General features: G+C 42.0%; 1 protein-coding gene and 1 long non-coding RNA gene across 4 annotated transcripts in view; one reads left to right on the forward strand and one right to left on the reverse strand.

Annotated features, from left to right (window-relative positions):
* MELK (maternal embryonic leucine zipper kinase) overlaps nucleotides 1-24565 on the reverse strand; it is a 36183-nt gene that overhangs the window by 11425 nt on the left and 193 nt on the right. The window contains exons 1-10 of one of the 3 annotated variants that reach the window (XM_083481736.1): nucleotides 20530-20679; nucleotides 18843-18937; nucleotides 18111-18196; nucleotides 17659-17775; nucleotides 15573-15716; nucleotides 14681-14749; nucleotides 13187-13279; nucleotides 11973-12071; nucleotides 2680-2748; nucleotides 1518-1616 (exon numbers count right to left, since the gene is read on the reverse strand). In XM_083481736.1, coding sequence (XP_083337862.1) covers nucleotides 1518-1616; nucleotides 2680-2748; nucleotides 11973-12071; nucleotides 13187-13279; nucleotides 14681-14749; nucleotides 15573-15716; nucleotides 17659-17775; nucleotides 18111-18196; nucleotides 18843-18906 — 840 coding nt within the window. In that variant the 5' untranslated portion in view covers nucleotides 18907-18937; nucleotides 20530-20679. Of the gene's footprint in view, nucleotides 1-1517; nucleotides 1617-2679; nucleotides 2749-11972; nucleotides 12072-13186; nucleotides 13280-14680; nucleotides 14750-15572; nucleotides 15717-17658; nucleotides 17776-18110; nucleotides 18197-18842; nucleotides 18938-19253; nucleotides 19540-20529; nucleotides 20680-24565 lie in introns of those variants that run through there. The other 2 variants (XM_083481738.1, XM_083481737.1) reach the window with 2 other exon arrangements.
* Nucleotides 19603-24565, forward strand: part of LOC310696515 — a 29990-nt gene continuing 25027 nt past the window's right edge. Inside the window, exon 1 of the long non-coding RNA XR_014520598.1 lies at nucleotides 19603-19732. This is a non-coding gene — a long non-coding RNA (uncharacterized lncRNA). The remainder of the gene's footprint in view (nucleotides 19733-24565) is intronic.

The raw sequence follows: 24565 nt of genomic DNA on the forward strand, positions 1-24565 counted from the left end.
TTTGAAAAAAAATACCCAAGTGGTCTGTAATCCTTGATTGCAAAATACCCATGGGGAATCATTTACAGGACTACATGATAATGCATAGCATCATGTTGGTATCTATTAACACTAGTCATCTGCACACTTTAGAGCTGGAGGTGGGGAGAGGACCCTCCACTTAAAATGGTGAGAAAATATAAATATTTGGAACAGGGCAAGCATTTCTGAAGTCAAGAGTTCAATTTCCTATTAGTTTTTGCAGCCCTGTTTTGTGTATTCTTCATAGTTCACTCAGCAGAATCGATATAGTGTCAGATGTTTAGATGCCGAGAGCTAGTGTGTCTCAGCTTGTTCTCACTAGCAGTCATTTCTGGATTGAAACCAATTCTGGATGATCTCCTATTGTGCCTGGTGCTACAGCATACTTTTACTTTGCAGTCCGGGAGGGAAGAATCGAAACAAAATATGTTTAAGTATATGTAGCCAAACATAAATAAAGGTAGAATGTTCTAGTATAGAGAAACAGTGACACTCAATGGGCAGTGGCCGGTGTGAATAATTTTGTCGGGCTCATCGCCTATATGCAAGCACAGCATCCACTAGATTTCAAATGGACCTGCTGCTTATTTGACTGCACAGAAAGGTCTCTACTCAACACTGTGGAGAGGCTCTGCTGGTCAGAACAAACCATGCCAGGCTAGATGGACAAAGTCAATCAGCTGCTTCCTAAGTATGTATCTATGTCTGAATTCAATGAACAGCTCTCCCCTATTACAGGTCACTTTGCCAGGCTTTCGTTGGCTCAGGACACATCTGCAAAGGAAGATCCATTCCACTCCTGGCTTAGAGTCAGGAATACAAAGGAAGAATTGCAAGCACACTTCTTCATTATTAGTTGTGGCTTGAAATTTCCTGCACCCGACATCTGGCATGGCATCAGAAGCAGAAGGTTGGTGTGGTTTGCGGGGAGCAGACTGGTGGATCTAGCTAGACCTATGGGCCAGAAGGTCCCCACCACTGAGCTATATGCTCATGTGTTCAATGCTGACTTAATGAGGAAAAAAGGCAACGGCAATTTAGTTATATAATATGTATAAAATAATAATATGCCATATCTCTCTCATCACTGCTGTCGGATTCCAATCAAATCAGGTTGTTTTGACACAGATACACATATATGGATCATTGTTAAGTGTGTTGCATATGCTCTTTAAAACTTCATAATGGTAGGCAAGTACAGAATAAAGGTGTAGCTTGCTCTTGAGCTCAGTCTAGAGACCCACAGGAGATTTGTATTAACCACTGGTGCAGACAGTACACAAAAGGCTTAGCAGCTGGCTGCATCATGCAAGAACACTGATTTCTTTCACTATAAGAATTCTGAACTCTTTTAAACACACAACGCTCTGTGAAAGGCCTAGAAGATTCAGTTTAGTGTTCCATTTAGGAGAGAAACTTCACCTTGTTACCATGCCACATTAGCCTAGGTTCAGCTTTGTTATATTGCTCTTATTCAGATGAATTTGTTTACTCACAGGGTATTTACTTTGCCACTGGACAGCAAATGAGTAGCCATGCATGAGCCACGGGTGACTTAAGAGATGCTTAACCATAATCCGTTTCTTTGGGTCCACCTAGTGGGTAAGAGTAGAGGTGCATTTCAAGAAACAGTTACTTTAATCAGAATAAATAACTGTACCATATATTTTAGCAATCCTCTGCTATAAGGATGGGAGCTGTGCAGTTAAGCAAAAGGCTAAACATAGTTTTTCCAGGACATGTCTGAAGGTTTGTCCTGAAAACTATCATGATGTTCCTGTTCCGGATAACAGGAACAAACCATTCCATCAGCCCTGATTTCAGGGGTGTAATGTTCCATTCATTTGCTTTACTATGTTAAGAAACTGTAAAACTGTAAAATGCTGTTAGTACCATTGTGATGTCTGCGCGAGGCACAAGGATCAGTAACTTGCATCCCTGCAACTGGCAGGAGAGAGTCTGGTCACATCCATCTTAATTTCCCACTTTTGTTAAGCAGTTTGGGATTTCTCCCCTTTTTTAAAGACAAGGTGGAATAAAAGGAAGAACAGTAGTTGCTTTTTACTAAAGCGACCCAAGCTGAAGCCTTCATGTATTTCCCTCCTCTCTAGATAATAAAGGTGCAACGCTATAAGAAGTGATGAGACAAATTCATGGTGAATAGGGCTGTTGACAGCTATGATAGATGCAACCTCCAGAGACAGATTGCTTCAAGGCCAGTTTGCATGCCCTAATGGTGGGCTTCTTGGAAGCAGCTAACTGGCCACTGTGGAAAACGGGATGGACCTCTTTCAGGGCTCTGTGGACTTAAAACACCAACGTTCCTTAAATCACTGCTTCTATTAGTAGACCAGTCCAGAGAAAAGAAGACATTTACTAGAAGTGGGGCAGAAAGCGAATTTGCTTCCACCAGATGTGGAGATGGCCAGATGAATCAAATCTATGAAGGATAAGGCTATAGGTCACTGACAATGGCTATGTTCTCCCACCACGGCCAGACTCAGGAAGCCTCTGAATATCTTGTCACTGGGAATCAGGGGTTGGAAGAGTGCTATTGCCACTCAAATCCTGCTTGTGGACTTTCCAGAGACATCTGGGTTGGTCACTGTAAGAACAGAATACTGAACCATTGGTCCATTGCACTTATGCTCTTATTACCTGCAGCATCTGGTGCAGCAGTAGTTCACTGGCAGGTGAGAGCCATTTTGGTGTCTCATATTTCCCCCTCTGTAGAGAAAGTAGTTTTAGCATTAGTTCTAGTTGAATTAGTGGAACAGCCATCACTTGAACCAATCAGAGTTTTCTACCACCCACCCCCCAAACAAAATATAGGGTGCTTGTTAGGTTTCAGGATTGACCCTGAAAAGTAACAGCAACATAGCCTGACCTCCACTGGGCAAGTTGGTAGGAACATTAAATGGACCAACATGGGTATCTATGCAGCGCAAGATTTTACTCCAAAAGCAGAGAAAAAAATTAAGTATGAAACCTCTCATCTTTAGAAGAGTGAACTCAAAGAGCATGAATGAAATTCAGTGTTAATAGCCAGTGTAATACCCAATTCTCCATATGATTGAAGCTTTCCACAGTCTGCATCATAGCACTCAATCATTGTAGACGTCACCTCACTGCACTGGATGAGTCAAGGACATTATATTCTGCACATTTAGTGCCCAAATATAAATGTAGGCTACAGCTATAGTTTTTGATCAGCTGCTTTACTTCTCTAGCTTCTGATAATTTAAGAGGGCTGGAAGTGAAAAACTAGAAGTGATTTTAATCTGTGGGCAGCACTCATCCATCTACCGAAGAGCAGATGGGAAACTATTGAAAGCTGTTCCTGAGAACTTAGGTTTATAAAGGAAATAGATTTTGCTTGATGACCAGGTAAGCGACAGAAGGGCAATCCAAAGGCTCAAGATCCACAAGGTAGCTTGTAGTTTTGAGCCACAGACCTGGACACCTTAAAAAGATCTTAATCACTCCTTGTTTACAGGCATTAGGGGGGCTTTCCCCTTCCTTCTCCCACCTAGTCATTTGGTGTGCATAATACATTCTTAGTCTAACCATCTATTTTTTAAGAAACTTTTTACAATAGCCTCTGGTATCTTAAGCTTACTGGAAACAAGCTCTGTGAGGATTTTAAGACCCTGTTTCCCGGCAGGGATGGTGGCCCTCCAGAAGTTGCTGGACTACAACTCCCATTATTCCTGGCTACTGGCCATCCTGGTTGGTGCTGATGGGAGTTGGAGTTCAACAGAATCATGTGAGCCTCAAGTTTCCCTTCCTTGCTTCTGGGGAAACAGTAAAGGTGCCTTTAGTGGGAGGAACAGGAGGGTTGTGTCTTCCTGCCTCTTCAGAGCTTCTGAACAACAATGCAGAGCTCATTTGATTATTGCACTGTGCACCGTGTGAAGAAGACTCGGAAACTTCAATTGGTCCAAAATGCAGCGGTTAGATCACTGGCTGGGTTTCCATATAGATTTTTCAGCTAATGCGGAAGACACACCTATTTACCCTGGCCTTTGACAGCTGATGTGTATATTTTCAGGACCCTGTTTTCAGGATCCTACTTTTTGGGACTGTATTTTTTTATTTATTTTTTTTATTTATTTTTTTTGTGCTTTATTAGACAAAAGATTCACATTACATATATGCATGTCATTAAAAAGTATACAAAAAAGAAAACGAGAATAAGCAAGCTACAAGATTGCGGTTCCGCTAAGAAAAAAAAGACAAGATTGCGGTTCCGCTAAGAAAAGAGAAAGAAAGGAAAGATATGAAAAAAGAAAGGAAAAAACAAAAGTAAGGGCAAACTCGAGATAACCAAACAAAAAACAGACTTCCGTTCAACTTGATCCAGGATTATACCATCATAAAAGAATATTTGCAGTATAGTCTACAATAACACTAAACATCGAAGGTGTCAGTCAACTTCTGCTGTAATGTAACTAATACCCACATTGTTCTCAACATAAAATAAAAAATTTTTCCATTCATCTTTAAGTTTCGTAGAGTTATTTTGCCTTAATTTCTGCGTTAATCTCGCTAACTCTATATATTGGTATAATTTCACTAGCCACTCTCCGACCGTAGGCATATCAGGGGATTTCCAGTTTTGTGCAATTAGGATTCTCGCCGCAGTAGTCGCATATTGGAAAAAGGTTTTATCTGATTTTTTTATTTCCTCGCCAATCATACCCAACAGAAACAACTCAGGTATCTTGGGGAAGTTATATTTTAAAATTTTTTTCAGTTCGTCGTAAATCTTTCCCCAGAATTCCTTCACAACCTCACAGGTCCACCAAATATGGAAAAAAGTCCCCACCTTCTCTTTGCATCTCCAACAACTGTTGTCTACAGTTTTATACATCTTACCTAACTTTACTGGGGTCAGATACCAGCGGTATATCATTTTCTCTAGATTTTCTCGGAGGGTTGCGCACGCTGTAAATTTTATCCCCTTCCTCCAGAGTGTCTGCCATTTGCTATAATCAATATTGTATCCAAGATCCCTGTCCCATTTCACCATCACACCCTTCACCTTATCTTCGCAAGTATCCCACTCTAGAAGTTGTTTATATAACTTAGAGAGGTGTTTATCGTTACTCTCTAGAATTTCTATCTGGAATCTTGATTTTTTATCGCTCATCCCCTGTTTCTTGTGCTCACTCCACAGTGCATTAATCTGGTGGTAGTGGAACCATTCTTTTATCTTTTCTTTCAACTCGTCATAAGGTTTCACCTTCCAACCTTCTTCTGTCTTAATTAAGAGGTCCTCATAAGTCCATCTTTCTCCCGTCATATTTGGTTTTTTTATTTTAACAATATCCACTGGAGAGAGCCACCTAGGGGTCCTTTCTTCGATCAATTTTTTATATCTATTCCACACCTCCAACAAAGAACCCCTAATTATGTGATTAGAAAACCCTCTATGAATCTCACCTTTTCCCTGCCACAGATAAGCGTGCCACCCGAACCTCATACCAAAACCCTCCAGGTCCAATAGGTCAGTGTTTCTAAGGGTGGCCCATTCCTTTACCCAACTTAAACAGGCTGCCTCATAATATAACCTAATATTCGGTACTGCGAATCCACCCCTCTCTCTTGCGTCTGTTAAGTATTTGAACCTTATCCAGACTCTCTTTCCCTGCCAGATAAACTTAGTCAAAATTCTTTGCCAATTCCTAAGACGGGTGATGCCTTTGATTATCGGGATGTTTTGGAACAGGAATAATAATCTTGGGAGAATGCACATTTTAACTGCCGCGATCCTCCCTGTCCATGAGAGCTTCAGCCTCTGCCAGATGTCCAAATCTTTTTTTATTTCCAGCCAGATTTTATCATAATTATCTTCTACCAAATTAATATTTTTTGGAGACAGCCAGATTCCCAAATATTTTACCTTATTCACAATTTTTATACCAGTTTTTTGTTCCAATTGATTTTTATCCTCCGTAATCAAATTTTTTGTTATGATTTTTGTCTTCTTCCTATTTAATCTGAACCCTGACAGTCTGCCAAATTCCTCTAATAGTTCTATCACCTTGTTAACACTGTTCACTGGTTCTTCCAGAGATAAGACTAAGTCGTCGGCATATGCTTTTAGCTTAAATTCTTTCTTTCCAATTCTTATCCCCTTCACACCAACTGCGTCTCTTATTCTATTTGCTAAGACTTCCAGAGCCATTATAAAGAGCAGGGGAGATAAGGGGCAGCCCTGCCTAGTACCTTTCCCAATCTTAAATGGTTTAGTTAAGCTGTTATTTACAATCAACATAGCCTGTTGTTCCGAGTAAATTGCTTTGATTCCTCTCAGATATGGGCCCTCTATGCCCGCCTTTTCCAAACATGATAACAAAAACTCCCAGGAGACATTATCAAAAGCCTTCTCGGCGTCTATAAAAATTAATGCGGCTGGGATGTCAATTCTGGTATCTAAGTATTCAATGATATTTAATATATGACGCACATTTTCCTTCTGATGTCGATTGGGGAGGAATCCCGCTTGGTCTTTATGAATGTGTTTCCTTAATAGCTTCTTAAGTCTACTAGCCAATATGTCGGCAAAGATCTTATAATCAACGTTAAGTAAAGAGATTGGCCTATAGTTTTTAATGTCAGTTTTCTCCGTTTCTGATTTTGGAACTAAAGTTATGAATGCCTCCTTCCAGGAGCTGGGAATTTTCCCTCCCTGGAGGGTATTATTAATAACGTCTCTAAGTATTGGAGCAAGGAGCTCCTCTAATATTTTATAATATTTTGAGGGCAGGCCATCCGGCCCGGGGGCCTTTCCATTTTTCATCTTATTAATAGCTTCCTTCACTTCATTTTCAGAAACTTCCTTATTTAATTGTGTTCTGTCCTCTTCTGATATATATTTTCCTCTTTCCTGCTCCAAATATCTTTCAATTTCTATTCTGTCCTCAGTTCCTCTTTCATATAACTTTTCAAAAAACTGAACAAACCTTTTTTCTATTTCGTCTGGGGCTTCTATAATATTATCCTCCACTATTATCTTACTTATCACATTTTGCTTTTTCCTCTTTCTCAGCTGCCAAGCGAGTAGCTTCCCCATTTTATTTGCGGATTCGAAAAACCTCTGCTTCATATATTTAATTCTCCAATCTATTTCCATATTTAATATAGCTGAATACTGGGCCTGTAGCACCTTTAGGGCGCGGGTGGTCTCGACATCTGCTGGGTTTATAGTCAGCTTTCTTTCACAGTTTCTCAGTTGGGTTAATATTTCTTCTTTCTTTTGTTCTCTTATTTTCCTCCTAAGGTAATTTTGTTGAATTAAAACCCCCCTCATAACCGCCTTACTGGCGTCCCATATAATATCTATAGTGGGTCCTCCCTTCAGGTTCGAATCCAAATAATCTTTTAAGGTACTTTTAACCTTTTCCTTCACTTCATCATTATCCAATAAATTTTCCTCCATCCTCCATCTGTATTGTCCCTTAGGCCCACCTTTAATTTCCATAACCAACGCACAGTGGTCAGAAAGTGTCCTAGGTAAGATATCACATCTCTTCGCCCTTAAAATGAGGGTTCTTGTCATCCAAATTTGGTCAATTCGACCCCAGCTTTGGTGTGATTCTGAGTAATGAGTAAATTGTTTGGAGGTGGGGTTTTTGTGTCTCCAAACATCCACTAAATCTAAGTTATCCTCTAAATCTTTGAAAGATTTCGGCAATTTTCCTTTGTTAGAATTCCCTCTCTTTACACTCCTGTCCAGCTCCGGCGCAGGGACCCCATTCATATCCCCGAGCAGAATTAATTTATGCGTTTCTAATTCTAATAGGATTCCTTCAAGTTTCTCAAAAAATTCTGCTCTATTTTTATTCGGGGCGTAGACCGTCACTACATTAATTTTCTCCCCTCTGAAATTTAGTTGGATCCCTAGAATCCTGCCCTCCTCATCTTTACAAATTTGTACGGGGTTCCATTTCTCTTTTACATAAATCACCACCCCCTTTTTTTTTATTTGTCTCCGAGTTAACAAATTCTACTCCTAGCTTTTTATTCATCAAAATATGTTTATGTTTCTTCGCAATATGGGTTTCTTGGAAGCAAATTACGTCATAGTTTTTATTTTTCAGCGCTCTCTCGATTTTATTCCTTTTAACTTTCTCGTTTAACCCATTTACATTCCAGGATAGAAAGTTTAATGTGTGTGTTATTGTTTCTCTTTATCTGTTACGATTTCTCTGACCTGGGTCCCGAACTAAACCCTGCTGCCTCTGTTCCCCGAAGGCTCCCCTTCTTCTGCCGTCACCGCTCCCACCACGGCATCCTCGTCATCCTCATCTGTTCCTTCCGACCCCTCCTCCTCCTCTCGTTCCCTCTCTCCTCCCGTCTCCTCCCCCACCTTCTCCCTGCTCCCGGGCTTGTTCTCTGGCCTTCCCAGGTTTTTCTCATACCTTCTCAGAAACTTTTCGGCTTCCTGTGTGTCCATCAATCTAAATCTCTTATCCTTATAGTGGAAGGTAATCCCTTCTGGGAACTCCCATTTAAATTGTATCCCGTTTCTCTTCAAGAAGGCTACCACCTGTTTATATCCCTCTCTTTTACGTAATAACCTGACCGGTATTTCTTTATAGATAATAATGGGTCTTCCATCAATTCTTAGTCTATTGTGGTAGCTCTTCCTTAAGATTAGGTTTTTCACTTCCACTGAATTGAAAATCACTAAGCAGTCACCCAGGAATTTGTTAGTTCTGAAATGTTTAGGTTTTGACATCCTAAAGACATTCTCGATAGAGAGAGCCAGTTCTTCCTCCCTTATATCTAACCATTTAGACAGTTCTCTAATCATTTTCCCTCTAATATCCTCATTTCTTTCCTCCGCTACTCCTCTAAACTTCAAGTGTAGCTGCTTTTGTCTCATGTCTGCCATGGCTAGGTTATCCCATAACCTGTCTTGTGAACTACTCAACTCTTTTAACTCTTCTTTCACCTTCGTTGTTTCTCTCTTCTGCTCCCTTATCTCTTTCTGTAATTTCTTATTAGATTCTTCAATCAATCTGGACTTAGCAGAGAGATCTTGGATTTTAGCTGAGAGTTCCCCAACAGCTCCCTCTATCCTTTTGTCAATTCTCTCCTGTACCTCTCCTAACTTCTGTTCCATACATAATGTATTCTGTTTAAATTCCTCCTTTATTCTCGCCCACAAGTTGTCTAGGTCTTTAATCTTAAGCTTACTGGAAACAAGCTCTGTGAGGATTTTAAGACCCTGTTTCCCGGCAGGGATGGTGGCCCTCCAGAAGTTGCTGGACTACAACTCCCATTATTCCTGGCTACTGGCCATCCTGGTTGGTGCTGATGGGAGTTGGAGTTCAACAGAATCATGTGAGCCTCAAGTTTCCCTTCCTTGCTTCTGGGGAAACAGTAAAGGTGCCTTTAGTGGGAGGAACAGGAGGGTTGTGTCTTCCTGCCTCTTCAGAGCTTCTGAACAACAATGCAGAGCTCATTTGATTATTGCACTGTGCACCGTGTGAAGAAGACTCGGAAACTTCAATTGGTCCAAAATGCAGCGGTTAGATCACTGGCTGGGTTTCCATATAGATTTTTCAGCTAATGCTGAAGACACACCTATTTACCCTGGCCTTTGACAGCTGATGTGTATATTTTCAGGACCCTGTTTTCAGGATCCTACTTTTTGGGACTGTATTTTTTTCAATTCAAAACTGTTTTTATTGTTGTCTTTAAAATTGTTACACCCCACCCTGGGACCTTAGGGTGAAGTGTGATTATTATTAAAGTTAGTTCCCTCCCTACACCCAGTTTATATTCAATGCCCACCACAAAGTCATAAGGCAAGTCAGGCTCCCCAGATGCTAACTTCCTTCCTCCATACCTTCCCCTGTATTGTGAACCCTGATTCTGAGATATGCAATCAATTGCTTCCCCAAAGCTCTTTTCAATTCTATCAAAGCCTGCATCTTTACATTTTGTCCTTAAATATATTATATTACCATGTAATTGTACATTGTTTTAAAGCAATGCCTCCAAGGGTTTATTCATCTGAAAGGTCTGGGTCTTCATTACTGAAGATCAGAGAATCTTCTCTTGGGAAAACATCCACATTCCAAGGGCAGACACAATAATCACCAATAAACTTAAGGGGTGCAAAGGACAGGGTACACCTTTTTAAAAAGCTAATATGCAGCCATATCACTGACACTGAGCAGAGCAGGAGAGTTGTGTTTCCTCCAAAGCTAGAGAAGAGTAGAAATGAGGTCAGGACATAGAATGCCTTCTACAGTAGAGGAAAAGCTAAATTAGGACCCTTCAGTTTAGAAGAGACAAAACCTAGTAAGATTCAAAGCAAAAACACATGGATGGGAAATCTGTGAAATGTTTAATCTCATGCAACTAGAAGATGTTGACTGCAGATCATCCCTAAAAGCTAGTTACATAGGAGTTTGTTTCAGAAGAAATCTAGAAGTGCCTACACAACTATATTCAGGTAGGTAGCCATGTTGGTCTGATGCAGTCAAAATATATAAAAAAATTCTCCAGTAGCACCTTAGAGACCAACTAAGTTTGTTCTTGGTATAAGCTTTTGTGTGCATGCACACGAAAGCTTATACCAAGAACAAACTTAGTTGGTCTCTAAGGTGCTACTGGAGAATTTTTTTATATATTACACAACTATAGTATGAGCCAGCAGTACATTGCATAATCTAACTTTATCTAGTATTAGCTCACATATTAGCTGCAAGTCAAGTTACAAGAGGCAGCTGGCTACCTAACCCAAGCCTTAGAATAGCCTACTTTCATTATAAGGCCAAATCAGGAAGCCCTCAAGTCCAGCACAGCAGAGCACAAACACCCAGACTGCCTTCTACAGAATCAAACCTGTAGACCACCAAGTCCAGTGCTGCCTACTTTAACCGGCAACAACTCTCCAGGGTCTCAAAGTAGACGCCTCTCATCTGCTACCAGAGATTCTGGGACAACACCTAGGACCTTCTGAATGCAGAACATGTAGCCACTGAGGCTGAAGGTGTTGAGCAGAGTAAGAGGTAACCCCCTGCCTAGTGGCAGCACTAAGCAGAGTTGTGATCAAGTTAAGCACAGGCTATTGACCAAACCTTAGGGCCATTTTGCAGGCACACTGCTGGATTTGCAGCCAAGGATGATTAGGCCCAATTGATCGGCACTGTGTCAAATTATAGTTGCACAGGTTTCTCAGGTGCTGACCTGAACATTTATCACAACTGAGATTTAATGCACTCCCTATCTAGAGACAGATAATACAGAATGTGCCTTCTCACCAATATGCTCCCCCTGCCCCCTAGCAAGGAATGGGGCAGGGTGTGGGGGGAGGATGCTACAGAAGGCCTCTACCTTCTGTACTTCACAACATGGGGAGAAAAAATCGCCACACCTCCAAGACTAATGCATGCAGCATAAAAATAATTACACACCTGACTAAGGTGCAAGAGAATAAATTGTCCTGGGCAGATTAAATCATGTGGGTGCTTACAACTGAATGAGTGCTTCTGCATGCCAAAGCTGCTGCCCTGGCCTCTTGCCATGAATGAGCACTTTTAGGAGATTTCCTAAAAGGCTGACTGAAACACAATACAAGAGCCTGGGTGAATTCTGCTAAGATAGTCGATAGTGTCTAACAGACTACAGGAATGTTTGGGTGGGGTGGGAGAATTGAAGAAAGAACATAGCAGAATTTAAATGCCAAGATTATCCCAAGGTGGGCCTTTAAAAAAAAGCCACTGGAATATCACAAAAGAGCATCCTGAGGCTTCCGTGAGAATCATCAAGATCAAGAGAACAAGTTTTAAGAGCTATGAAAGGGCTTCTTGCTGTAAATCCCCCAAACCCTGTTGGGAACAGGTCTCTCCCACGGTTGCTGCTCAAGCATCCTCCCATGAGCATGAAGACCCAAATCCTGGAAATAGTACATATGCCAAAATACATACCACTATTTTCTTGTAGAGCACCATAACATTATCATCGTCGAATGGTAGAAATCCACAGAGCAGAGCAAACAAAAGCACTCCCATGCTCCAAATGTCAGCCTGGGATGACAAGCAGGTAAGTTAGAAAAATATAAAGGTTGGTCACTTTGTGCACAAACATCCCACACAGCCCTAATACACAATAATAAACAAAGTCATGGTCACCTCTGAACAGTTATGGTAGGTACTGGCTATCAACGTTTGATGTTAACTGCTCAGCCCTTGGGGTCCCCAGTGTTGATGGCCACATTCACCACAAAGTTTGCACTGCTGCACTCTGCTGAGCACAACAAGCCCCAGTCTCTTGCCCAACCATGAAGCTGGAGCCGTGGTCACCCCTGCAGTTGTGTGGCACTTGCAAGAAAGCCCTACCCTACAGTAACAAACCCCAGCTCCCTTGCAGCTCCAAGAGGTTTTCTTTGTGGGTGGGTGAGGAAGAGACAAAGGTTTGCATTCTGTGGTCCTGTGCCTTCAAAGCATTTCAGCAACAAGCCCCAGCCTTCGTCTCCAGCTTTCAATGTCCCCCCAAAAGGACAGTGTAATTGCAGGGATAATGCTCATCCTAGCTGCAAGATGGGGAGGAGATTAGTTTGGAGCAAAGTAGGGGATTGACTACCACACAATTTAAAACAGGGTGAGGTCAAGAAGAAGCCTCTGCCCCTTGGGCCCTAGCATCCATAAATTTCTCAGAACCCACCACTGAGTCACTGACGACAAAGGCCAGACAACAGTGTGGACACTGCCACTCCTCTTATACTGCAAAAAAATAGATTTAGCCTATCAGCGATGTATGCCATTAGAGGAGAGGTAGAGCACACAGCTCGTAGAGTGTTAAGACAAAAGGTTCAAGATTGGCAGGAGAGGAAGGCTTTCCTGTTCCATTTGGAGGGTGCCCCCATTGCCTACTCTATAAGGTAACAGAGGAAGATATTGCAGAAGAGGAATAAAAGATGCAACGGCACTGAAGGGATGACCAGAGACTACGACCGCATCTTTGCAGAAGATGCTGAAAACAATATTATCCACATACACAGTTGTCACGTATGCCCCTTTAAAATGGCTCCCGCTTCAGAAAGTTAACAGACTTTGTTACATTTTACGCAGCGGCCATTCTGTAAAGAAAATGTGTATGCAAGAGTCAATATCGAGAAATGTTAAAGAATCTACTACAATACCTCTGAGCCAATGTAAGCTTTGCCCTGAATCAGCTCTGGTGCTGCATAGGCTGGACTTCCACAGCAGGTGCTTAGATGGTAATCCAGACCACCCTACAGCAAGAACAACATAGTAAGCTACATCTGAAACAGGACACATTTTGCATTTCACCTAGATATGCATGCAATTGACAGTGGGCATTGTCAGCCCGAAATATCTAAGATGTTAAAAGCAAAGTCGGATTGCTTCCCCAGTTTCCAATGGAGTTAAACCAACCTTTCTGAGTCTCCCTTGACCAACTACATTCTTTCTGTGGCACCCCTGATATGTCACCCCTTGCCTGCAGAGCTGGCAGCCTCTCAACTTTTTTCAAACACCTTCCCTTGTGCTGTTCAGCCTCCTCTCTTCTCCTTGGGATCAGCTGCCGCCCCTTGTCTATGAGCTGCCCCCCCTACCCCAAAGAGAGGTGCCTCCTCACACTGGGGCCTGGGAAACACCCCCCGGCCAGCCCCAGAGGCTCCATTCGCCTGGGGAGCTTGTAGCCACGTCTGCTGCTGTGTAGCTGTGCAGACCTTTGGGAGGCAAAGACATGAGAGGGCATCAGAGGAGGAAGGGAAGGAAAGAGGGACAGAGGCCAGTGCTGGCTGCAGCACCCCTGACTATCATTCAAGGCACCCCAGGGTGCCACAGCACACTGGTTGAAAACCACTGGGTTAAGCTATTGCATTCTTCTCTTTCACCTTTCAGCCACTATGTCAGGCACCCCCAACCTTCGGCCCTCCAGATGTTTTGGACTACAATTCCCATCATCCCTGACCACTGGTCCTGTTAGCTAGGGATCATGGGAGTTGTAGGCCAAAACATCTGGAGGTCCGCAGGTTGGGGATGCCTGCTCTAAGTCATTATATATCTGAAGTTAAGTTTGCTTGCCAACTGCAACTCTAGGACACCCTAACCACCTTCTAACCCTGTTCCGTTTTAACCTACCAAAGTACTCAAACCCACTTAAATTCAATTTAGCACACATAGGGCCAGATAAAGAAAGGAAAGAGCTGTCTAATAACAAGCTTGTGTTCAGGATCCTGTGTTTCCAATCCTTTATCAACAGAAATTCAACAATCTGCTGAAGCCAGCAGCTCAAAATTCTGCAATATTTACAAGTTTTGAATTTCTTCAGTATTGTACTGGGAAGAGCCACAAAGTAGGAAAGAAGATAAATCAGGATATATCACAGGGGAGCATGTCATCTGAACGCAAACCAAATCACATCACACCTTTCAGTATGAACCAAGTGAATGGCTGGGCTTCAGAATGCCCATGGCTGAGCAGAGCTATTTAAATCCAGCTTTAATCAGAATGCATCTCTGGAGCAGGAAAGAAAGACAGGAAACCTCTGACGTGGTTTGGTTTGGAGATGAAACAGCAATCATCTCACCTTGATGACAGCAATAGCATCCCGTGTTTTCTAGTGCCATTGGCAAAATGGCAGAGTTCATTGCTTTGCACAAACTCACCAATGGTTTTGCACAGAGACCAAAGTCGATCAGCTTCAGGTTATGCTCGGCATCAATCAGCAAGTTTTCCTGACAAGAGAGATTGCACGTTAGAAGCAAGTAAATTTACACAGCAACCTTGTGCTGTGAATTGTTGACGAGGAGAAAACAAACTCCAGTCAAATTCCCAACCCTAAAAACATACATAGAAAACAAAACCAGGTGGTCTCTTAGTTAGACCGAGCTAGAGAAAGAACTGGAAGAAAATCAAAAGGAATCTTTATGGAGCTTGCACTAAAATCTCTACAACACTAATTATGATGAGTGGGATTAGAGGCACAGAATGCTCAGATGCTCTGGGAACTAAGCTGTTCACAATGCAACTTCTATAAGGGATGAGAAAGATGTCATTTTGGCTGGCAGCTGATGCAAGTCTTGAGGAAACCAAGGCAAATAAAAGCTAACCAAAGGAAGGGAAGGGCTGTATGTTCTATGGAAAGGGAGAAGCCTAGTTCCTAAGTTTTAGTTAAGGGATGGTGGTTGAAGGAAGTGAAACAAAGTAGACAGTGCACCGTTTGCCAGAAGCAGTTGGGCAGGCAAAGCTTGGAGGACCATAGATCATGGGCAAGGGAGCATCATCTCGCAAGGTGCAGAGCCTAGACAGCAGCATGGAAGTTCTGCCAGCTGTGGCTTCAACCGTCACAACAGCACTGTGACAACCACAAAAGTGTGACTAGAAGGAAAGAGCAGTGGATATGATGGCAGTGAGGCCGAAGGTCAGATACTGGGTTTTTTTGGCTGTGGGCTTCTTTCATGCAAAACAGAAGGAGCAGCCAACCCAGCAAACTATTTGGAGTCTGGCATACAGCTAGTTTATTCCTAAAGAAACTCTGCTTCAACCTTCTACACTTACCGGCTTAAGATCCCTGTGAGCATACCCCTGACTGTGTACGTATGCAATGGCAGCTACAATCTGGCGGAAAAAGATGCGCGCTTCATCTTCTGCTAAGCGATCCTTAGCAATGATGTAATCAAACAGCTCACCGCCAGGGCAGTACTGTAGTGAAAGCAGAAGGCAACAGTGTTTAAGAGGCACTGGCTAAACTTGAAGCCAATAAAACAGGCTGATAAAAACTGTCGGGATCTAGAAACCGGGAAGCTGTCAAAGATACCAAATCAAGTTTTCATTTACGAAAAGGGCAAGTTTCTATCCTTCTGGTGATCCCTTGGGTTGGACGTTTAATACGCAGAAGACCAATGTCTGTATTTCCAGGCAGTTCCTGTGTTCTCCAGTCCTAGCACAATGCAACCCACCACAGAGTACAGTGGTACCTCAGGTTAAGTACTTAATTTGTTCCAGAGGTCCATTCTTAACCTGAAGCACCACTTTAGCTAATGGGGCCTCCTGCTGCCGCCGGAGCACGATTTCTGTTCTCATCCTGAGGCAAAGTTCTTAACCTGAAGCACTATTACTGGGTTAGCGGAGTGTGTAACCTGAAGCGTATGTAACCCGAGGTACCACTGTAGCAGCTTCTGGAATAGAAGTCAGCAAGGGCTCCACAGGTAAGGAACACATTTCTGGGAGAATCCTATCAGTGGCATGCATAGGTGTGGCACACACTTCCCGAATATACCACAAGAAGCAGATTATTGAAGGGCAAGAAGAGACCACTGTGAGTGTGCATGATACCAAAGCATTTATATGAAGAATATATACAATGAAGAAGTATGCTTCTTACAAAAAGGGCACAGAATCCTTAATTAGCATTTGGGAAGGTCTTCTAGAGGCTCTTAAAGCTGCAGGCTGCAGCCTGTGGGGATCCTAGTTGCACCCCCACCCCACAGCTGAGACCCAGTGAGGAATGTGTCTTCTGTACTTAGTTTTAGTCACTCAAGAGCCTTCCTGCTCCTCTTTCCCCTGTACATTTAACTCCCTCCTAATGTCAACTTCCTGCCTTTTCTCCACACAGGAAAAGAATTTTTGTTTGTATTTTTTAAATGCTATGTTCTGCAGTCAAGCAGGCTAACAAATCCACGCTTCTGTATTCTGTAGTGCACAACTTTGGGCACTTTTAGTGCAATATCACTTTGTATTGCCTTTATGGCATTTTATGTTTTCTTGTGTTTATATCTATTGTTGTACACCATCTTGATATTATACATGAGATGTGACAATATAAATAAAGCAGCATGAATTATTATTACTAGAGCCACTTTGCAGAATGCAGGTTTAGAGAGGAATTTTTTTATTGTGCCTAATTCTAGAACTCCATGACTGAAGTTTCCATATTATTTATTTATTGAATTTATATACCGCCCTATACCCAGAGGTCTCAGGGCGGTTCACAGAACAAAATCAAAATATAAAACCACAAAATATATAATCAAAATAAAAACAACAACCTAATAACACCCCCCCACACACACACAAAACACCTACATTTTAAAAGGGCATTTGAACATAGGCAAGGAGAAAAGGCTGCTTGTATTGTATTAACATGCCGGAAGAGGGTTTTGCTTGGAGTTTACATGCATGCAGGTTGGTACCAAAACACAAGGCGGCATGATGAGACGCTTTTGTCCCCATCCTGCTATGTCCCCAAGACTGCAGGCACTTGATCCCCTCCCTAGACAAGTTACAGAGAAGGGGGGACTTCCAAGAACCTGACACAAAACTCTGGGACAGCATTCTTGTTGGTTTGAACGGTGCCAAAAGACCAGTTGCAAACTAACCCTGTTAGGTTGTATAGCTGCCACCACTCCTTAGGCCAACAGCTTGGAACAGGAGACCCTCAATGCCTTAATCAGACAACATTAAGATTTCAAGGAGTAAGAGGTAAAAGTTCTGCCCCAAATGACAACATACCACTGTGAAGGACCAAGATAAAGATCCTAAAAAGATGCCAATAGTTACTGACAGGGACTATTTCAGGCTCCTGAAACATTTTAGCCTTAAGCAGCAAGTATTTTAAAAAGCAGAATGAGGTTTCAAATCTTACCTCTAGAATCATGAATATCTTCTTTGGCGTCTCAATCACCTGGTATAACCGACAAATGTTCTGGTGGCTTAAGCTCTTCATGGCTTCGATTTCTGTTTTGACGCGAGGCAAATCATCCTAAGAGATGAAAGGTTTGTGGGATTTCCAGATAATGGCATGCCACAATAGAGAAACTTCCTCTACATTTCCCCCGCCCCATCCTGTTAGATCATGCTTATGCGATTGTATTTTAAAAGCAACAATTAAATGCCACTTTAAGGTCTCAGTTATGGAAACGCACTGCCCAGGTAGTGCTAACAGAGCTCAACATAGTTCCAGAAGCTTTGATGCAGAGCTTGAAATCTGAATTCCCTTATGGCCACAAATATGCAGTTTCACATTAACAAGTTGTACGATTAGAACCTTATTAGTACAAAGGAACCCCATCCTTTCCCAGTAAGAAAGTCACTCACCCCCAGAGACAGTTTGTCCATTATTTTTATTGCAACCTGTTCTCCAGTAAGTAGGTGACGAGCCAGTTTAACCTTTGCAAAACCACCTACAGTAAGGAAAGAAAAAAGGCAAGGCTACAGATTTAACACTAGTGATCAACTCCTTGTTAAAGATCTATATCCCTACATGGTACCATCTCTGTTCTTTGTACTTCTGCCTCAAAACCATCTGTGAAACCTTTGGCTTAACCCCTTATCTTCAACTGTAACATCCAGCCTAAGCACTAGATGCTTCTGAGTTAACATATATTTATATCTTGTATGCTTTAACAGTCCCTCCATCCCCTCTGCTGCTTCACACTGTCCACATTGAGGCTGTCTGCTTGGCAGGGGGTTGGACTCGATGGCCCTTGTGGTCTCTTACAACTCTATGATTCTATCAGGCTAGAAGCTCCTCTTACAGCTCTTAACCAAGAGTACAGTCCCAAATGCATTTATTGGGCTGCTCACCGCATCAAACTAGTGGGACTGACTTCTGCAAAAGCATGCTTAGATTTTGCAGTAAATCTGAAAGGAAAAGCAATATTAAATACTACCTCCCTTTAACAATCATCTAGTTTTTCATTTTGTTCATGTTGTGAGCTACTTTGGGGGACCCCCCTGCTTTTTGACAAAACAAATCTATAAAGCAATCTAGATTTTCATAGCTCTTTATTTAGAGCAGCTTTTATTTGAAATCATCAAGGAGCATACCTGTACCAACAGTTTCGTGTAGTTCATAATACTTGAGTAGCTCCTCATAGTCATCCATAGCCATGCTGAGAGGCAAGACTTTCTCCTTTAGGCACCTGAGAGAACAAAAAAGCGACCACAGCAGCAAAAGACAAAAGACTCTCTATAAGTACAATATAAACAACATTTACTTATTTATATTTTTAATTAAAAAAAATAAACATAAACAATACCTTTCATCTAAACTGACTTTAGGGCAAATTCTACAAGCACTTTTAAATACTTGAATATATTACTAACACATTATGGTTTCTTAAAAAACATGCAAGATATACTAATAAATACTTTAGTCAATCTTTGTGAAAACTCATCATTAAAAAAAGAAGTGGCAGGGTGTGGGCTGGGAAGAAGAAGGGAAAACCAGATGATTACCGGTGGGGATGGAAACAAGGCCTCTGGGTCTTCTTGGCTGGACCAGACCTCCCTGTCAAATCTCTTTTTGATCTGTCAAATCAAAATCAGCACAGCAGGCAATACTGCCTGCTTGAAATGGGCAAAACTAGCTCATTAGGTGATGTAATTAACGTAGTGCCCTCCAGCTGTGGACGAACTATAACTCCCACCATCCCCAGCCATTGACTATGCTGGCTGGGGTTGATGGGAGTTGTAGTCCAACACATCTGGAGAGCCCTACTCCTTGTTAGACCACCCCTGTCATAAGGCATAGTGCTGCTCATTTCCCAGTGACATCACAATATACCCTTGGTTACCATCACCAAGCCTCACTCCCTAGCACACCACAGCCTGATGCTTCAAAAGAAAGCTTTTACCGTCTTCCTTTTTCTTCAGAATATGCCATACCATGGGCCAGATATCTTCATCTTTGAATTGATTTTACTCAGAAAAGCTAAGTAAGAATGGCATGCTAATTTCTCATTGTTTACATTAGGCTGCAACAGTTATTGTCTGCCTTCCAAGGAAGGTCATCTGGTATTGCCTGATCCATTTCTCCCAACAGTGCTGCCAACCTCTAAAATGCTGAAAGAGTGATACAGAGGATAAATGTACGGTACCTTCCTACCTCTCATCAAAGGGGGATACAAATGGCACATATTTGGCCTCAAAAACACTTTGAGATGTTTGAAAGATAAAGGTGGCACTATATATAAATGCAATAAAAAAGTGAGTTCCTGTCAGGGGAAAAGGTGGGGTATAAATATATAGAGAGAGTAGTAATCAGTGCTTTTTTCTGGGGGTACGCATACCCCTAAACATTTTATGAATCTTTGTCCTTTTACTGTATTTATTTTTCCCGATTCGAACTATAAAATGTTGATTTTCTTGAGTCAAAATGAGAGTACCCCTAAACATTTTATTTAGGGGGGGGAATCACTTGTAATAATAATAATAATAATAATAGTAACAATAACCCCTTGCAATGCAGGTTAACAGCCAGAGGCACTGACTCGCTGAGCGTTTTGGGTTAAAACGCGCGTCAATAAAATACGATATTTCCCCCTCACTTTTTAATTTTTTTAAATTTGCTTTATTTTTATTTTTTTATAATTAATTTTAATTTCCCTCACTAGCAGGTAAACGAAGGTCTGCCTGCCGGCTCGCCTTTTATCGAAGCCGCGGAGCCCGCCCAGCGCTCGCCCGAGAGAAAAGGCCCCTCGAGCTCCATAGCGACGTAGCTCGCATGACTTACCAGGTTAAAATCACAGCAGCCACAAAACCCCTCAGCCGCCTATGGCATCCGGGCCGAGAGCAACGGCGTCCCGGAGGCAGCCAAGGATTTAAAATTCCCGGACGGCGCCAGCACTTCCGCCCTCCATCCAAACAAACGCGGCGTTCTGGCCGGAAAAGGCGGGCCTGGCCGAAAGGGCCCATGGGAGGAAGGTCAGGAGAACGCAAAAAGATGGGGAATGTCGCCCGTTGGTCCGCCATGATGGGTGTTCCGTGGGGAGTTTTGGGGGGAGGGGAAAGAGGGTGTTTGTTTGTTTGTTTGTTTGTTGTTTTAAGAGAGAGTCGGTTTTTAGTTTATTTACTGATGTAGTTTTGGGCGTCACTTGAGTTTCTTGTAAAACAGAAGCTTTCCTTAGCGAACCGAATTTAGTAACGGGGAGAAAACGCCTCCTGGCCAAAGTTAATGGCCGTGCAAGGTTATTTCAGTGGGAGAAATAAAATAAACTATGTTTAAAGCGCTTAATCCTACGTGGATCGTATTTCTAACTGATTGCTGACTAAACAAGCCTGGGTAAATTTTGCGGGATTTCTTCCTAAGTGTAGGAGCAGCAGAAACGCCCACAGCTGCTTTGATTAGTTTGTCAAGTGGCTGAATATTTATGAAGACTTATCCTTAGGATGTTTCTAAGCACTAGTAAAATAATTGCAACTTGTGATCAAATCTAGTGTTGCATTTTCTTTTTTGGTCCGACCCCTCCCTCTAAGGAAGTGTGGTGACGAAAACTAGTTTTTAGCACTGCAAATATCCCTCATCACCCGCTTGCCCTGTATTATGTTGCAATTGTCAAACTCAGGGGAACTCGTTGTCAGTTTCTCTAATGCCTTCGGCTGTTGCTCTTACTCTCCCCTGCTCATTGCTCTGGTAAAACTGAATGCTTGCCATAAGTGTGTGTGTGTGTGTGTGTGTGTGTGTGTGTGTGTGTGTGTGTGTAAAATGGACAAACAGCAACTGAGCATTCCTGAAAATTAGCATTTTTTCCCCAAAGGGAGAAAACTGGGATTTGCATAATTTCGATTAACTATTTAAAAGCACAGGTAGTTGGATTTAGCTTCCTTGGATCATCCAAAAATCTCACGAGGGAAATGTGCTTGTGGTCTTCCACAACAAACATGGAGAAAGCAAGGTAGTATTTTATACATCCTAGCCTAATGGAAAAAATAAGTTTTAGGGGTGTGGATCACTTTTCTCTGAACGTTGCTGTGCTTCTTTTATTCCTCGAAGGGAGTATTTTACCAGCATTTTTTATATATAGACCAGCTGGTGGCAGTAGACTACTGTTCATTTTCTCAACCAAACTTCCCCAGATTTGTACAGGTCTGCAAGCCTTCAGTATTGTGCCCCATCTGCACAACCATGATTAACAAATTTGCAGCACTATATTTTTAACTGCCTTTATAAACAGTTTCGTTGTGCACATTCCAAATACCTTTGGCAGCAAATCTATCAGTTCTGAAGCATCTTAATAGCATATTTTACTGTGCTGCGAACTTTCATAGACAGAAGACAAGACAAAAAAAACAACCCGCTTAGCCCTCTGCCGTTCCATGGAATCAAAACTTTCTTCTCCAGTCCAACATCCATACTGCAGGGAAGTGCAATCTTTTCCAGCACTGCAATGTCCAAGCCACTGATACAAGGGTGGGTTTCCGCCCCATCATGTATTTTACAACTTGGTGTAATACGTGTCAGTGACATCAGTGGTTGCAAGAGTTGTTCTCTGTCTTGTACCATGTATAAACTACGTATTATTACTGGACTTCTTCAGAAACTGAACACTTCTGGAGGGATGTAGCACAATCAGAGAGCTTTACCAAAATAAATACAGTCACTGATTAAAAAATTAATACAAATCTGTAGTTTTATGTACTTGGCTGTGATAATTAATTGTTTGCAGAGGCATCAAACAATGCAGCTTGCAACTGGCTTTGCGTTTTCTTCTTCATCGCAACCTAAAGGGATACGTTCCCCCTTTAAAAGATGTGGTAAAATGCATAATCCAAGCAGTAGCATGGTACAACTTTGGCTGGTCTGTTCTATCCTTCCCCTCATCGCTCAATTAATTTGCTAATTCTTTCCAGGGATATTTAATTACAGTTAGATCTGTTCAGTTACTGGGCAGTATTTGAATCTCCTAGAATTCTCATACATGCACAGGTGTCTTTCTGACCATTGGACTTCAAGCCTGTCCAAACTCTCTTTTATTGTTTTGATATTCTAATTGTGTGAGGTCTCCTGGAACCAGTACCACTGAAGGGTGGTATATAAATATTTCAAATAAAGTAAGCGTGGATGCTTACCTAAAGCCCTCCTGCCTGCAATTCTATGCTTGATTACCTGACACGCATAAGAGGTAACAGCCCGAGATGTGTATGAACAAAGGCTTTATATTGATTTTTTTTGAGGGCTGTATTAAATCATACTTAGTGAAACGCAACCGTTGCTTTGCAGTAAAATACATTACAGGATAAAGAACCTTTCTGTGATCTAAATCAGGCCCAGCTCTTTAATGGTATATAGTTAAAGGAGTATACTAATGCATTTTATTGCCTGACCCCATTTCTTTTACAGCAGGTGAGCCCAGCATACTTTAAGGCCATTGTTGTATTCATGTTGTCTTTTACAATACCATTAATGAATTATCATTCTCTAATTTGAAGTTTTAATTATAGCCTGGGGTGCTGCTCCCTTATTTCTGGTTAGTGAGAGGGAGCTGTCTTCTTGGCTCAATCACTTGCTCTCTGTAGAGAATATAAATTTTAAAATGTATGATTGGAAGGATTTGCAGCCTTGTTTTAACTGTGATTGCCCGTCTCTGGTCCTTTTTCGTTAGCACGGTATTTGCACTTCTCAAATCACTCTCTTTACATCAATAGTCACTTAACAAGTCACCCGAAATACTTGTTGGGAAATGATTTTATGGTGTAGGCACTGACTATATTCAGCTCAAACTGTTGGAGTAGCTGTGGGGAAGGGAGGTGAATTTCATATTGGGGGTCATTTGGAAACAGATGGAACAGAAAACTTCCAGTATCATGATGCTTTTATAGAAATGTGACTGCGCTTGGAGTGCTGTGTCCAGTTCTGGCTGCCTGGCTTGAAAAAAAGAGATTGTCAAGCTTGGAAAGGGGCAGTTAAAATGATTAAGGGGCTGGAGAAGAAGGAAACATTACAGTGTTTCAGGCTTTTTAGTTTAGGAAAAAGGGAAATACATTGTGACATGATAGATGTGAATGAATTGGATTGTGCTTGTTATGAAGGAAGTGGATAAGGAGAAGTTTCTTTCTCCATACTGTACTAGGACCTAGGATCATCTGCTGAACCTGAATGCTGGGAAAATCAGGAAATCCTTCATCCCCTAGTGCATACAGGGCCAGCCCAGTCATGAGGCAAGGTGAGGCGACCTCCTCAGGTGGCAGAATCCACAGGAGTAACCAATTCAGATGTAGATCTTTATTTCCCCCATGTTACTGATGTAGATCTTCACTTACTCTTCCTTGTCGGTCAGGGGGGATGGGAGCCATTTTGGGGTTCACCTCAGGTGTGCCACCTCAGGTGTCTTGGGCTGGCCCTGAGTAAACTGTAGAATTAAACTGTTAAATGGGTTAAACTGTAGAATTCACTGTCACAAGATGGAGCGGTGTTTGCCAAGTTGGATGGTTTAAAAGGGGAGTAAACATATGTGGAGGCTAAGGCTATCCATACGGACTGTTCTTAATTTTGTTTTTGTTTTTTATAGTTTATGCTCATCTTGTGTGAGCCACTTTGGGAAGGCTATGCCTTAAAAGGCACCATAAGATTATTTCTACAGATGAAAATGAATAAAATATAGAATTTTCCATCAATGCCAAAATGCGGAAGAATGGACGCTCCTTTTCAACGTACTGCAAAGGAGATGAAAGAGGAGAAATCCATTTAAGGTCACGGGGAGAGAGGGACCAGGGGAAGTTAGTGCTCCTCACCTGGGCCATACCAAAGGGGCCAGGATGCACTAAGAGGC

The sequence above is a fragment of the Podarcis liolepis genome (genome assembly GCF_965112155.1).
Source record: "Podarcis liolepis genome assembly, chromosome: 17".
NCBI classification, from domain to species: Eukaryota; Metazoa; Chordata; class Lepidosauria; order Squamata; family Lacertidae; genus Podarcis; species Podarcis liolepis.